The sequence below is a fragment of the Rhinatrema bivittatum genome, chromosome 8 (genome assembly GCF_901001135.1).
Source record: "Rhinatrema bivittatum chromosome 8, aRhiBiv1.1, whole genome shotgun sequence".
Classification (NCBI taxonomy): Eukaryota; Metazoa; Chordata; class Amphibia; order Gymnophiona; family Rhinatrematidae; genus Rhinatrema; species Rhinatrema bivittatum.
Window position 1 is genome coordinate 118318815 of NC_042622.1, and position 14725 is coordinate 118333539.

Here is a 14725-nt window from a genome sequence, read left to right on the forward strand (position 1 = left end):
GCACCTGAGAGAGCAATGTATGGAATAAATTTACCAAACACACTAAAGTTTACTAAGAGGTCAATATTCAAAAGTCATTTAGATGGATAACTAAAAATTATCCATCTAAACAGCAAGTTTTGGGATATTCTGCTAGTTATCCAGCTAAGTTATAGCCAAATAAGTCATTATCTGACTATAATTTAGCCGGATGAAAAAGGGGCGTTCTGGGGGCATTCCAGGGCATGTTATAAAATCTGCTACCCGTGTACACGTGATTGCCTGATTTTATATTGATGTGTGCGTAAAGGGGGGTATTTTATAAAATACACATGGCGACACGATAGACCCTTTCCCCAGTTTCCTCCCAGTCTGCTCTAATAAAGAAGCATATTGGGAGGCAACGTCCTACACCCCCTACCTACCTTGCCTGCCTTTTCCCCTATCCTCCCCGATACCTAAAACCACTCTAAATATATATATATTTTTTTATTTTAAATTTCAATACTTAACTGCTAAGACTTCATAAAGAGAAACAAAAAGTAATGAAACCTATACTCAAAGATCATGAAATAATGATTGCATACCATGCATTAAAATATTCATTAACGTCTGTCTCTATGGACTCTGCAACAGTTGACATGCCTTAGAAAGTTAGAAATGGCCCAAAATAATCCTAACTGGAAGATTCTACTGTATATTGTTGGGTTTACTTAACTGCTATGGGGATACGCCTTCTCTTGTGGAATATAATTTGTAAGTGGTTACCTAACAGAAAGCGCATGAGAGTTTAGGAGCATAAGTAAATACTTAACTCTTCCCTAAGCTCCCTTATAAGCAATAATGCTTTTCACATTGTCACAAAACAAAAAAAATCAGTAAAAGTGAACCTTACTTCTTTACCACCATATACATGATTATTAAACCAAAATTAACCATTTTTTGGCTCCTGATAACAATACTGTCCAATAGTATGGCTGCTAAATACCCTATTAATGAAAATTCTTGCCTAGACAATAACAGGAGTAATTTACTGTCTAAAGTCATTCATATTAGTTGAATGTATTTGCTCATTGGGGATTGAAGCTAAGATTCATAAGTGATTTACATCCTTTTTATCTGGCAGGAAAGAACAAATCTGGGTAGGAAATAAGTGGAGTTCTTAGAAAAAAACATGAATGCCCATGTTCCGCAGGGGTCTGCCTTCTCTTCTGCTTTAATATTTACCTTCAACCACTGGGAAAGATATTGGCAGCGATGGGGGTGTCCTATTACATATATACAGATGATATACAATTATTTGATCCCAATAATACCATGGCACTTCAACTGAACTCCTTGGACCAGTGTTTCCCCAAACATTTCAAGCCAAATGCACACCTAGATTAACAAAAATGTTGTGTGGCATACTAGCCTTTGTGGAGTAGGCAGTATAGACCCAGAGAGGGGACAAAATGGCCAAAAGAAGAGCTAGGTAAGTAGTGAAAGCCCCATCAGATTCTCTCTTCCAAATTTTAATAAATGAAAAACAAACCGAGAGGGGGGCTGAAGCACATATGAATCCGTCACAATGGACCAGCATCCTCTATATACAAATACAGGAGAAGGGAGAAGTCTATGTAATGTGCACAGCCAGCTCAGTCAGTTACCTTGGCTGTTGCATGTGACTGTCTGCAAGAGTAAGTCACATACAGTGCTCAGTGCATGCTCTCTCTCCATCTCATTCAGCTTGGGGATAGGGCAGAGGCTGGAAGGACTTAAAGGAAGATGTTTAGAACAGGGAAGATGAGGAGGTGCTGTGTGCAATGTGTATGCTGCAGAAAGTGGGGCTTGGCTACCTATTACCTACATCCTGTCAATTAACTACTATACTCCAGGGCTCATGCTGTACCTTGAAAGAGGCATGCATGATTACACAGCTTTTCAGAAAGGAACTCCTATACATTTAAGAGCTACTGCTGGTGTCCTCTTGTTATGAGGTGCTGAAAGCAGAGCCCTGGTTCTGGCCTGAATCTTATCAGGCAATGGTGACTTTCAATGGCACACCTGATCAGATCTGAAGGCATACTGATTGGGAAACAATGTTTTAAGGCTGTGAATAAATTGGTTTTAAATTTAAATAAGCCTGCTATACTCTAGATTTCATGCTCCCCAATTCCAGGAAATTTATCTCATTTAGCTTTTGAAAATGTTAAGCTACGTGTTTTAGCAGATGTCTGGAATTAAGGGGTTTTGGTGGACTCTAAATTGTCTTTAAATGCCCACATATGGATGGGTGGCAGGATCAGCCTTTTTAAAGCTAAGAATGTTAAGACTCTAAAGTACTAGGTTTTCAATGATGATTTTAAGACAGTAATACAAGCCTTGGTGTTAACTAAAATAGATTATTATAATTCTTTATATGTGCGGTTGCCAAAGACCTGTGTGTTCTGCAATTAGTGCAAAATGCTGCTACAAGGCCTATCATAGGCACAAAAGTCAATTACAGGTGAATTTTCAAAATGATTTACACATGTAAATGTAAATACTATCGTAGTAATTTTCAAAAGCCATTTATGCATCTCAATTACACTTACGCAAGCAAATACTATGGATAATTCAATGGCATAATTGTAGCAATTTTCAAAAGCCCTCTTACTCGAGTAAAGTGAATTTACTCGAGTAAAACCCAGTTTTACGTATGTAGATGCTTTTTAAAATCCAGCCTTTATAGCACAACACCAAAGCACAAAGAGATGTACTGGCTACCAATAGAGCAGAGAGCTCAGTTTAAGATGCTCTCCATAAGACTCTTTTTGGTAAGAATAAGTTTTTTCTTGCAAATCATTTAATTTCACATATTTATTGTGTTTATCTGGGCAGAACCTGCTTGCTATTCCATCCCCGCAAGATTATAGACTACAGGAGACATGGTCAAGAGCATTCTCCTTTGTAGGGCTTATGTGGAAAAGTTCATCCATTGAACTAAGGAACAAAGTCTATTTGAGTTTTAAGGAAAAGGTCAAGGCAATCCTTTTTTTTATTTATGAATGAGTCATTATGTCTATGATTTTTATTGATATTAAGCAGAATTTTATCATAAATTGTATAGTATGTGATGTTAAATGTTAATTTATGAATGTCATTTTATGATCCGCACCGGACATTATTTTTGGAGGTTTGGTGGAATATAAGACTCTATATATAGAGTCAATCTCAATGCACTAATGGATCATTATCAGTAAAGAAGAAAACAAAAGATGCATGAGTCTTGGCCCATAGCCTTTTTACTTTATCATAATCAAAATAAAATACTGTTTTTTTAAATCTGGAAACCTATAAAAACATGGCTTTAACTCATAGCAACCTGCAACAAACTATAGGTGGCACTTTGAAAAATGAAAATGCATCATGCTTGTAGCACCTACCTCACATAACAGCAAATCAATAATATGGAAGACCATGTAAAGAGGGAATTTTGCAGTGAAGAGTGTCAGAAACCACTGGGAGGCATACATATGGGCTTCCAGGCTGATGTCCAAGAAGTGGTTGTACAAATCAGGAATGTACTCCTGAAAAAACAAACCAATTAGTTTTGGGGAAAAAAAGCAGCTGTTAACTCATGGCTGTAGTTCTACAGGCTGACTAATCAGAATGTATGATACAATATATTCAATGAATAACATACATAACTCCTCAGTCTACAGGCATAACTAAAACTTCTTAAAGTGTTATGTATATCTTTCTCTTAACAAGAATTGGCTGGTTTTAAATGTGACTTAACACATTTCTCAGTCTGTTTGTTGCTCTGTATTAAGTCAGATCATGATATACCTTAAACCAGTTAGATAGTCAATGTGTGTTAGTCTCATAGCCAAGGGCACAGTAAAGCAGAGTTGCTTACCTATAAGTGTGTTCTCAGAGGACAGCAGAATTTTAGTCTTCACACATGGGTGACATCATCAGATACAGGCCTGATGCAGAAAACTTATGTCATAGTTTCTAGAACTTTAACTAGGCACACTAAGCATGCCCTATACCACACATCAGTTTTATAACATAGAATTATGATTAAAAATAAAAAAATAAGAGAAACCCAACTCCGCAGGGTGGTGGGCGGTTTTGTGAGGACTAATCTCCTGCTGTCCTTGGAGAACACTTGTTACAGGTAAAGAACTCTGCTTTCTCCAAGGACAAGCAGGATGGTAGTCCTCACACATAGGTGAATACCTAGCTACAGGCTGCTCCCCAACACAAAAGGGGACCAACAGACACCTAACCAGGTGCTGATGGGCACACCAGTGCTGTTGGTAACAAGAGGAGACAGCTTGAACTCAAACAGGCCCTAGGTTGGAAGAGTTGGATTCTACACCTCAAACAGGTTCCGAAGGACAGATTGGCCGAACCTACTGTCGCGTCAGCCATCTCTATTCAGACAGTAATGGGATGTGAACATGCGAAGAGAACTCCACGTCGTAGCCTTGCAGATCTCCTCCACCGGAACTGCATGTAAGTGGGCCACCGATGCTCCCATAGCTCTGACAGAATGAGCCTTGACATAATGCTCAAGATGCAGACCCGTCTGGGCATAACAGAAGGAAATGCAATCTGCTAGCCAATTGGATATTGTCTGTTTGACAATGGCAACGCCCAACCTATTATCAAAGGAAACAAAAAGTTGGGGGGACTGTCTATAGGCTTCTGTTCACTCCAGAAAGAAGGTTAAGGCTCACTTGCAGTCCAAACTGTGCATTGCTCGTTTGCTTTAGTGCGAATGAGGCCTGGGGAAGAATATTGGCAGGATGATTGATGGTTAAGATGGAAATCTGTCACTACCTTAGGCAGGAACTTAGGGTACATACTCAAGACCACCCCTTCATGATAAAATTTAGTATAAGGTGGATAAGTCACTAAGGCCTGGAGCTCGCTGACCATGTGCGCTGAAGTGACCGCCACCAAGAGTGCAGTAGCTCAAAAGGAGCTTTCATCAACTGAGCTAACACCATGTTCAGGTCCCAAGACACAGCAGGAGGCCTTAGGGAGGCTTCAACTGAAGCAGGCCCCACATGAAAAGTACAACTATAAGCTGTACAGAGATGGGTGTACCATCTACACCATATGCGCCAATTTCACTTAGATGAATTGTAACGAAGATGGTTTTCAAGCCAGCCTCCGATAGGTGTAGAAGGGGGATGGAACAGCTCCCCTATGAGAAAAGACTAAAGAGGTTAGGACTGTTTAGGTTGGAGAAGAAACGGCTGAGGAGGGATATGATAGAAGTGTTTAAAAATCATGAGAGATCTAGAACGGATAATGTGAATCGGTTATTTACTCTTTCGGATATTGGAAGGACTAGGGGGAATTCCATGAAGTTAGCAAGTATAACACTTAAAACAAATCGGAGAAAATTCTTTTTCACTCAATGTGCAAGTAAGCTCTGGAATATGTTGCCAGAGGATGTGATTAGGGCAGTTGGTGCAGCTGGGTTTAAAAAGTTTGGGTAAGTTCCTGGAGAAGTGCATTAACTGCTATTAATCACATTTACTTAGGGAATAGCCACTGCTATTACTGGCCTTAGCAGCTTGTGATCTACTTAGTGTTTGGGTACTTACAACCTGGATTGGCCACTGTTGGAAACCAGATGCTGGGCTTGATGGACCCTTGGTCTGACCCAGTATGGCAACTTCTTATGATATCAAGCAGTTTTTGTGTAGGGTAGGAGAAAGGATGTAGGGATTTTTGCTCACTCCACATGAAAAACCTCCTCCACTTCAGACCTTAAGATTTTCTAGTGGAAGGCTTTCTAGAAGCCACCAGGACCCGAGACACATATTCTGAAAGATGAAGCAACTGCAGAATAATCCTTTCAACATCTAGGCTGTAAGCAACAGGGCCTGGAGATTGGGAATGCCTCAGCCATCCTGACCTTGCCAGACTGATCTGATTCCGGATGGACAGCTCCCACAGGAGTGGAAACCAGACCTGACTCGGCCAATGAGGGGCTATGAGAATCATAGCCCTCTGTCCTCATGAAGTTTCAACAGAGTCTTCACCACTAAAGGAATTTGAGGATACTCATACAGAAGACCCTTGCCCCAATGACGGGCAAGGGCGTCTGAGGCTGGTTTGCTGTCTGCCCTGTACAGGGAACAGAACAGAGGCACTTTCCTGTTGCAGGGGTCATGAACAGATCTACATCTGGGCTCCCCCAGAGGCGGAATGTCCAATTTGCTACCCCCTGGTCCAAGTTACCACTCGTGGGATCTGAAGGCTCGACTCAGCCTGTTCACTTCTCAAGTTCTCCATCCCGGCCAGGTATATGGCCCTGAGCAACAACCCATGGGACAGGGCCCACAACCAGATCTGGACCGTTTCCTGACACAGGAGGTACGATCCCATGCCTCCCTGCTTGTTGACATACCACATGGCTACCTGTTTGTCAGTCTGGATCAGAACAACTCTGTTGGACAGCCAATCTCTGAATGCCCATAGCACATACCTGATCGCCCGATGCTCCAGGAAGTTGGTTTGACAAGAATATTCCTGAGCAGGCCAAAGACCTTTGGTACCAAGCCCATCTACATGAGCTCCCTACCCCAGGGTAGATGCATCTGTGGTTAGGACAATTTGAGTGGGGAGATTATGAAACGACATCCTCTGTTCCAGATTGGAAAGTACCTGCCACCAGGACAATGAGTTCCAGAGAGATGAGGTGACTTGGATATAAACCTGGAGGCTCTGAGTTGCTTGGCGCCACTGTGACCTCAGATCCATTGGGCTCTGCGCATGTGTAAGCGTGCCAAGGGAGTAACATGGACAGCTGTGGCTATATGGCCCAACAGCCTCAACATGTGCCAAGCTGATACCTGCTGGCTCTGTTGAATTTCTGCCGCAATGGTTACCACAGTGACAGCCCTCTGGCAGGACAGAAAGGCCTTGGCCTGAGCTGTGTCTAGCAGGGCTCCTATGAAGTCTAATTGAGGTGGGACTTTGGGTAGTTGAAAACGAATCCTAGTGACTCCAGCCCCGGAATGGTCAAGTGCATGGACCTGACGGCTCCTGCCTGAGACGTATTCTTGGCAAACCAATCATCCAGATATGGGAAGAATTGCACTCCCAGTCTGCGGAGGTGTGCCACTACCATGGCCAGGCATTTTGTGAAGAGCTGTGGGGCAGACACGAGCCTGAATGACAACACTTGGTACTGGAAGTCCTGTATTCCCACCACAAAGTGGAGATATATCCTGTGACCTGGGAGGATCTTAATATCAGTGTATGCATCCTTTAGGTCAAGGGAAAATAGCTAGTCCCTTTTTTGCAAAAGGGGATCAAGGTGACCAGGGAAACCATCTTGAACTTTTCTCTCTTTAGAAACTTATTTTAGGCCCTTAGGTCTAAGATGGAATGGAGTCGTCCTGTTCTCTAAGTAACCAGGAAGTACCTGGAGTAGAATCCCCACCCTCTTTGCCCTGGTGAAACAGGCTTGATCACCCTGGCTATTAAATGTTATTGTTTGTAAGGTTTTGGGTGGACCCTTGGACACTGTGGCAGATGACCACGCCCACAGGGGGAAGTCCCGTGAGGGGCCACAGGTCAGGCTCAGCTTTAGGACACACAACACAGAATTATCTTTTATTAAACAGAGTTGAGAAGCCACCAGAGGTGGCAGTAGTGAGTAGAGATGAAGCCCGGCTGAGCTTGTAGTCCCTCAGGACACTGGAACAGTGATTCCTCAATAGCTGTAGTGGAGAGAAACTGAAATAGTGAGTACAGTGGAGCATACACAGCGTTCTGGTATGGAGCCTCAGTTGAATACTCACACAGCGGTTTCTACCGGAAGGTAACACAGAAGCTGGAATAGAGGCAGGCCCTCGAGGAGCGAGTACCTGGTTCCAGGGAACAGCTCTGAGAGAGTCTAGATGGTAACTCACTGATGGTGTAGGTAGCGGTTTCTTCCACGCAGAAGTGAGCTCAGGCAGCGAGTCCAGGAACATGGGCCCTCGAGGAGCGAGTACCGGTTCCAGACAGTGACCTCTAAGAAAAGAGAGAGGCCCCTGAGGAACGGGTACCCCGATAGAGTAAGTCCAATAAGGAAAGGCAGAGTAGCTAGGTAGGGAGAGCGAATCCCATCCATAAGGAGTCCCTTGCTAACTCGTTTAGCTAGCAAACAGAGTAGGCTTTTGTATCCGGGATGCATGATGTCATCACAGGGGGACGCCCCTGAGGTTCGCGCCAAAGAAAGAATAAGAAGCAAGGCCGCGCAGCACACGCCCTATGGCAGCTGAACAACATGGCGGGATGCAGCGCCCAAGCCGGACCAGGGATGCCGGAGAGGACGGCAGGCAGACACCGCGGCAGCCAGACTCCATCAACCATGGGAGGAGTCGCCAAAGAGGTAAGGAGGGCGGACTGAATATGTCGGGCAGCGACAGTCGTAACATTAAGAGGGAGGAGAGCTCCGCTTGCAATACCTCCTGATGAGCTACCGGCCCCCAATGTGGGCAGAGGGTAATTTGGTGGGGCACCCAATAGATTCAATTGGTACCCTTGGTGGACGATGGACCTTGGAACACCTTCCTCCTAAGAGCGTCCATTGCTCTGTGGTCCTTCTCTGGGGGTGTCAAGGAATGGGTCCGAGAGTGCTTGGCTCTTGAGAACAGATTCGACCACCCCCGACTGGTAAAGCAGCTATCATTTATCGAATCCGGCAGCCTTCTGGATGAGCTAGAGCCCATCTGCTTTCTTGTTAATGGAAGGCACTGTGAGGGTGTGTTCTATATTCTCAGCAGCAACTCCTTAAGGATCTCATATACTGGGACCGCCACAATCTCCTTAGGAGGCTCCACGTATTGAAGGATCTCAAACATTTTGTGCCTGGCATCCTCCTCTGTCAAAAGTTGAAATGGGATGGCCTCTGCCATCACCCTCACAAACCCTGCAAAGGTCAAGCCCTCAGGTGGGGATTTCCTTCATTTACCTGGAGAAGAAGGGTCTGACGGGAGACCAGAGTCCTCTAAGGACTCAGTCGGTTCATCTCTCCAGGGGTCAAAGGGACCCTCATCCTCACTGTATGCTACAGGGAATGGGGCTCTAGGTGCTCAGCCTTTCTCCAGAGGTGCACGCACCGGTAGAACTGAATGGGGGGGCTACAGGCCTCGGTGTCCCTGCCGGCTTCAGTGGATCTTCCTCCTTGGAAGAACAGGCAACAACCGTGTCGGTAGGGGGAGGCCTTGGTGCACCGCTGGGCACAGATGTTGTCTTGGGAACCGGTGCCAGCTTGGTCGGCAAGACACACATGAGCACGGTGAGCTTCTATAGAAGCGGTATGAAGACAGGCTACACCGGGCCCAGTGCCACAGGTCCGAAGCCCTGCAGCGCCCGCTCCACTGCCAGCTGGACTCAGTATGCCAGCTCCTCCTCAAATGTTGCCAATGCCAACACCGACTGGGAGGAAGGAGGGATGGCCAGATCTTCTTCAGTCCCGCGAGGGGGATCGGCAACTGGCACCAGAACCAGTGGAGACTACTGCGGACCCCCAGCATCAATAGATGATGGGCTCTCTTCACCACGTGGTTGCTTTGGAAGCATCACGCAAAAGCCTGCGCATCCCTGCGCCCAGCACTGTGCATTGACTGGGACCGGTGTCGATGCTTCTTAGGCTTCCCTCAATGCTCAGCCCAGGGTTTTCCCGGTGCTGAGGTTGAAGATGACAAACCTGGTGTCCTCGGCCTGGAGAAGATCGACAATAGTCGGTCTCCGGTGCCCCTATCTACCAGCAGCAGCAACGGAACAGACAGTCCTGCCGATGTTGATGGCATGGTGTCCATCAATGCAGCTCCAAGATCCCTTGATGCCGATGGCTCAGACTTCCTCGATCCAAAGAGTTCATCCATCTTGTTCAGGTGAAGTAGACGTCCCTTCAAGTGGCAACCCCGGATGTCATGCAATGCCCCCCAGTCAGAGGATACATACTTCATGAGTATCAGTGATAGATATGGTCCTTGGGCACCAGGGACATTGGTGAAAACCGGACATGGTCATGACAGGGCAAAACAAAAGGGCCACAAAGTCAAAAGGGATGGCAATGAGCATCATTGGCTGGCGGGCACTGAGGCACTGCCACCAGGGGAGGGAATAGACTGTGAAAGGAAACTTACCTGAAACACCGAGAACCCTGACTACAGGCACTAAGGGAAGGCACCGAAAAGGTCCTGGCGACAGAATAGAAAGAAAAAAAAAACATGAAAACACGAACAAAAACATTTTCCACAAAGCTAAAAAAGCCAAAGTGAGCTCAATCTCACCATGAGGCTTACAGCTCCGCGGAAAAGAAGAGATTGAAGAGGGACCTTGTTTGGACACGTGGTATAGGGCATGCTCAGAGTGCCTAATCAAAGTTCTAGAAACTTTGACATGAGTTTTCTGCTTCGAGGCTCCACCTGATGATGCCACTCATGTGTGAGGACTACCGTCCTGTTTGTCCTTGGAGAATTCTATTATATCTATTCCTACAATAATTAGCCTTATTACTTTAAAAGAGTAAATCAATTACAGGAAGAAAATTCAGAAAGTTTTGCTACCACTAGTGGCCATTTAGAAATGTGTGTTCCTCATTCATATGCTACTTTAGCATGCTCTAGATTTTCTGTTGCAAAGTAATATAGTCAGTGAAAACAAATAAAGAACAATTAGCCTTGCCAATCTGTTCTGTTGTGCCCATTTACACTAATCTAGTTAAGAAAATATCTTGGCTGTTAGCCATACAAGCTTGACCACCTACTAGATATCTTTTCTTATCCAAGTCAGATTTGCTCTCATAAATTTCTGATCCTCTACCCTTCTGGGTACGTGATTTTGAGATAAAGCCAATTATTTACCCTACTGAAGATCATTCAGAACCTCGGAAACTATAAGATGCCTACATCTAAGATGTTATTTGAGCATTAATATTTTTAAATTAAGAAAACACTCTACATATGGAAAACTATATGGAGCTGTAGTAAAACTAAGCATTGTACTTTCATTATTTATGGTATATCCTACAATTCCAGGGTTTCCCAGAATACTAACTGAACGAGATTGTCATAAATTACTGCATCACAAAATAATGAGGCCAGGTGAACTTAATGGCTAGACCAAAAATACATTTTAAATATTTTACCTTTATTATTGTTTGAACATACAGAGGATATTTTTCAAAGCCATTTAATTGAACATATAGCAATTTACACAAGTAAATTATATGAAAATTGCACTGTTTCACAATACACATACTTTTAGCTGCATTTAGAGGCGTCATTCCCAAGAGTGGGGAGGGGCTGAGTGGGAGGCTAAGTCAGGGGAGGAAAGTAATGGGGTGAATTTTCAAACTTTACACACAAGTAGCCTCAACTCATGTATTCTGTATTTTATGTGCACTTATATACACGTATAAAAAAGGGTCAGGGTCAACACTTATGTGCATAAATTTGCCAACTTACTCATGTATTTTTACACCTGCTAATTATCTGGTGTAAGTGATACTAAGTGTGTTTACTGTGTAGCACTGACTGGTTACGAGGTTTGAGTGAACTGGGGGGAGTTAAGGCTGAAGAACTAAGGTGGTCTCGATGACCTGGAGGACTGAGCAAACTGGTGGACTAATTGGTAAACTGGTTAATTTAATTTTTGTGCACGTATTTTCAAATTGGCCAACTGAGTCGAGTAAGTCCTATTTTACTTCTGTGCATAAAATGTGTGTGTGAATATTTATAAAATAGGTAGGAAAAGTCCACGCATTAAATACATTAATATACATGGTTTCAATGCACTGCATGTATTCACGTGTAAACATATATGCATGCATACGTTGTGGGGTACAGATATATGTATTTTAGAAAACGCGTGTCTATCATACACACGGGTTATAATACTTGTATATATCTGCTAGCAACCATATACACGTATATACTACTATGCACATTTGTCTGAGTTATCCTTTCAACTCTTCACACATTATTTTATGTGGAAAAAGGACCCTCACAAAGAGCAGATGAAAAAATCCACTGGAGTATTTTGTATCTGCAGCAATTATCAAAGTGAAAGTACACATGTACTTTCTCTTTGAAAATGATGTAAAGTCCGTAGGTAAAAAGTCTGAAAATTGCCCCCCATCCCTATCTCTCACCTTGTAATTTGAATACTTTACGTATCTACTACCTAACAGAACTTCCGCCATCATGGCAACTGTTGGATTCGTGGACCCTTGGGCCGATCGGAACCAGAGGATGGATTGCTGTAGATGGTGGCAGCAGTGGCCCCGACCGGGAGGCAGCAAGACAGACTCGTGGATGGCCGAAGGAGGATCCTAGGAAGCCCTCTGCGACCAAGGGCCGTGGCAAGGAAGGACGAAACGGTGGAGCTGGTACAATGGTGAGGGGATCTTCGCCCTGGAAGCCGATCCTCCCCCGAGAGGAGCTCGTAGGAGTTAGGCCGCTGGGACTTAGGAGATTCACCCTGGAAGCCGGAGCCCCCCCAGGAGGAGCCCGTAGGGGCCCGGCCGCTGGGACTTAGGAGAGCCCGCGGGGGCTGAGTCAGACGGAGTCCAAGGTCGTTGCTCACCAGTCCGGAGTCGTGTACCAGAGGATCGTTGCTTGCCAGTCCGAGATCAGAAGCCAAAGGATCGCTGTAAGCCAAACCGGGGTCCGAGACCAGAGCATCGTCGTAAGCCAGTCCGGGGTCAAGAGCCAGAGGGATCACCGTAAGCCGCACCAGGGTCAGGAGCCAAGAATCGTCGTAAGCCAGTCCAGAGTCAGAAGCCGAGAATCACCGTAAGCCAGTCCAGGATCAGGAACCACAGGAAATCAGGAGGGTACAGGAACGCAGCAACTGGAGACAGGGTAGACCTGGGAACCTCGTTGCAAGGCAAGGATCGGATCTTGGTGCAGGGTTTAAATACCCTGAGCGTCTGACGTCATCTAGGAGGCAGTGCTGAGGATTCCCGCGCTGGCCCCTTTAAGACCCGGGGCCTGCCGCGCGCGGCTAGGGGGCGGGGCCTAGCCGCGGAGAACGCCGGCAGCCAGCGCGGCGTGGGAGCGCCATTCTCGGGGCCTGCACGGCCCGACCGAGGCTCGGGGGAGCCCGAAGATGCGGCGAAACCGGAGGGGAACCGCGACGGGGTGAGTGGCGGTCCCGGGGACGGCCCGGGATCGCAACAGCAACAACTCTGAATTTAGTGCACCATACTTAAGAAACTTCATTTTTTAAAATTTTTTCCTGGGAATTTATTGGGGTTTATTTTCATAAGAATAAAAACAGAAGGAAAAAAATTACTAATTTTTCCAGGTGAATATCGGAGGTTAGTTTTGTGGACAGATGCGATAACAGGGAAAATGAAAACATGAAGGAGATTGTTTTAATAACAAAAAAACCCTAGCACTACAATTCTTAAAACTTTGTTTAGAAGAGGGACAATCATACATGGAAAAACAGTGTAGGTGTTTCCATAGAAGTTTGCCATATATGACTGCCTATCTTCTAAACAATTTAAGTTTCAAGAATTGTGCTTGTTTGCTTTTTGTTATGATGATTTAGGTTTTTAGAGAAAACCAGGGTCACTGAGCCAATTTCATTTCTTTTTTCTTGTGGGAGCTGGGTAGGTGTGAGGCAGAAGGGAGACAGAGAGCAACAGGAGGAGAAGTGTGAGCAAGAGGAGAGGAGTGGGAGTAGGGAGAAGAGAGGAGAGGGGATAGGACAAGGGGCAAAATCAAGAGGGAGTGCAGATGGGGGAGGGATATGAGATGCTGAAGAGGGAAATAGCAAGGAGTGGGGATAGGGAGAGAGGTTGAATGCTTAAAGTTAAAAGGGATGTGGACAGAGGTGGGATGCTGAAAAGAAAGAGAAGGGGTCTGAAGGGGAGGCAGGTGAGAAAGGAGAGGTCTGAAAGCCAGGAAGAGAGTCTATCCCCAAGAAAAGCAATGAAGGTTCTCCAGCACCCAACATTTTTTATGGTACTATTTTGGGTCTACCGAGCTTTTGTTTTTCTTGTAGAGGGGAAAGGTAAGGGTATGGGTATGGATAGAAGTGGTGCAGAAGACAGAAGTGAGCAAGAGGAGGGGATGGGAGCAAGGGAAAGAAGGAATGGTTAAAAGGAAGAAGAGGTGGAGAAGGGAGCCCCTCCTGAACAAAAACAATGACCAAGGCTCTCTTCTCGGCTCCCTCCTCTTTCTTCCTGCCCCCAGTTCCCCTCCAGAATCCTATCTCTCTCCCCTTAACCTCAAACCCACTTGGTCTTTCTCTGATCCATCCATCCTCTTCCCAATCTTGCTCTTTCCTTGTTTCTCCATCACCCTTCCCCCTAAGACCCTCACTCACTCTCATTCACATCTTCACAATCCCCTTAATTCCTTCACCCTAACCGCCTCCCACCTTCACTCCCACTATCCCTTCACCCCTTCCCTCTCACAAAGTTTATCTCTTACCATCAATCAGTCGTCCTTTCTCCATTTGTGATTCTCTACAGGAGTATAAATGAGCAGTCTAACACTATCTCCATCAGACTCCATCTTCATCCCCTCACTCACATCCTTTTCTCCCAATCCTCCCCCCTTTCCCCTGGCATTGCCATGATGCCATAACCCATCAGTCAGTCACTTACCCAACTGGCCACCTTCTAAAAAAATAAATAAAAATAAAAATAAAATCACAGCCTTGCAAGACCTCGAGTCTCTTTCTGCTGACGACGGTCAGTGCCTGATGTCATTAGGCGCTGCCAGCCACAGAACAGGAA

The 14725-nt window shown here is 45.2% G+C and overlaps 1 protein-coding gene across 3 annotated transcripts in view; it reads right to left on the reverse strand.

Annotated features, from left to right (window-relative positions):
- Window positions 1-14725, reverse strand: part of RABGAP1 (RAB GTPase activating protein 1) — a 545250-nt gene that overhangs the window by 72732 nt on the left and 457793 nt on the right. For all 3 annotated transcript variants that reach the window (XM_029610918.1, XM_029610917.1, XM_029610919.1), the window contains exon 17: window positions 3387-3530. In XM_029610918.1, the coding sequence (XP_029466778.1) occupies window positions 3387-3530 (144 nt within the window). The remainder of the gene's footprint in view (window positions 1-3386; window positions 3531-14725) is intronic.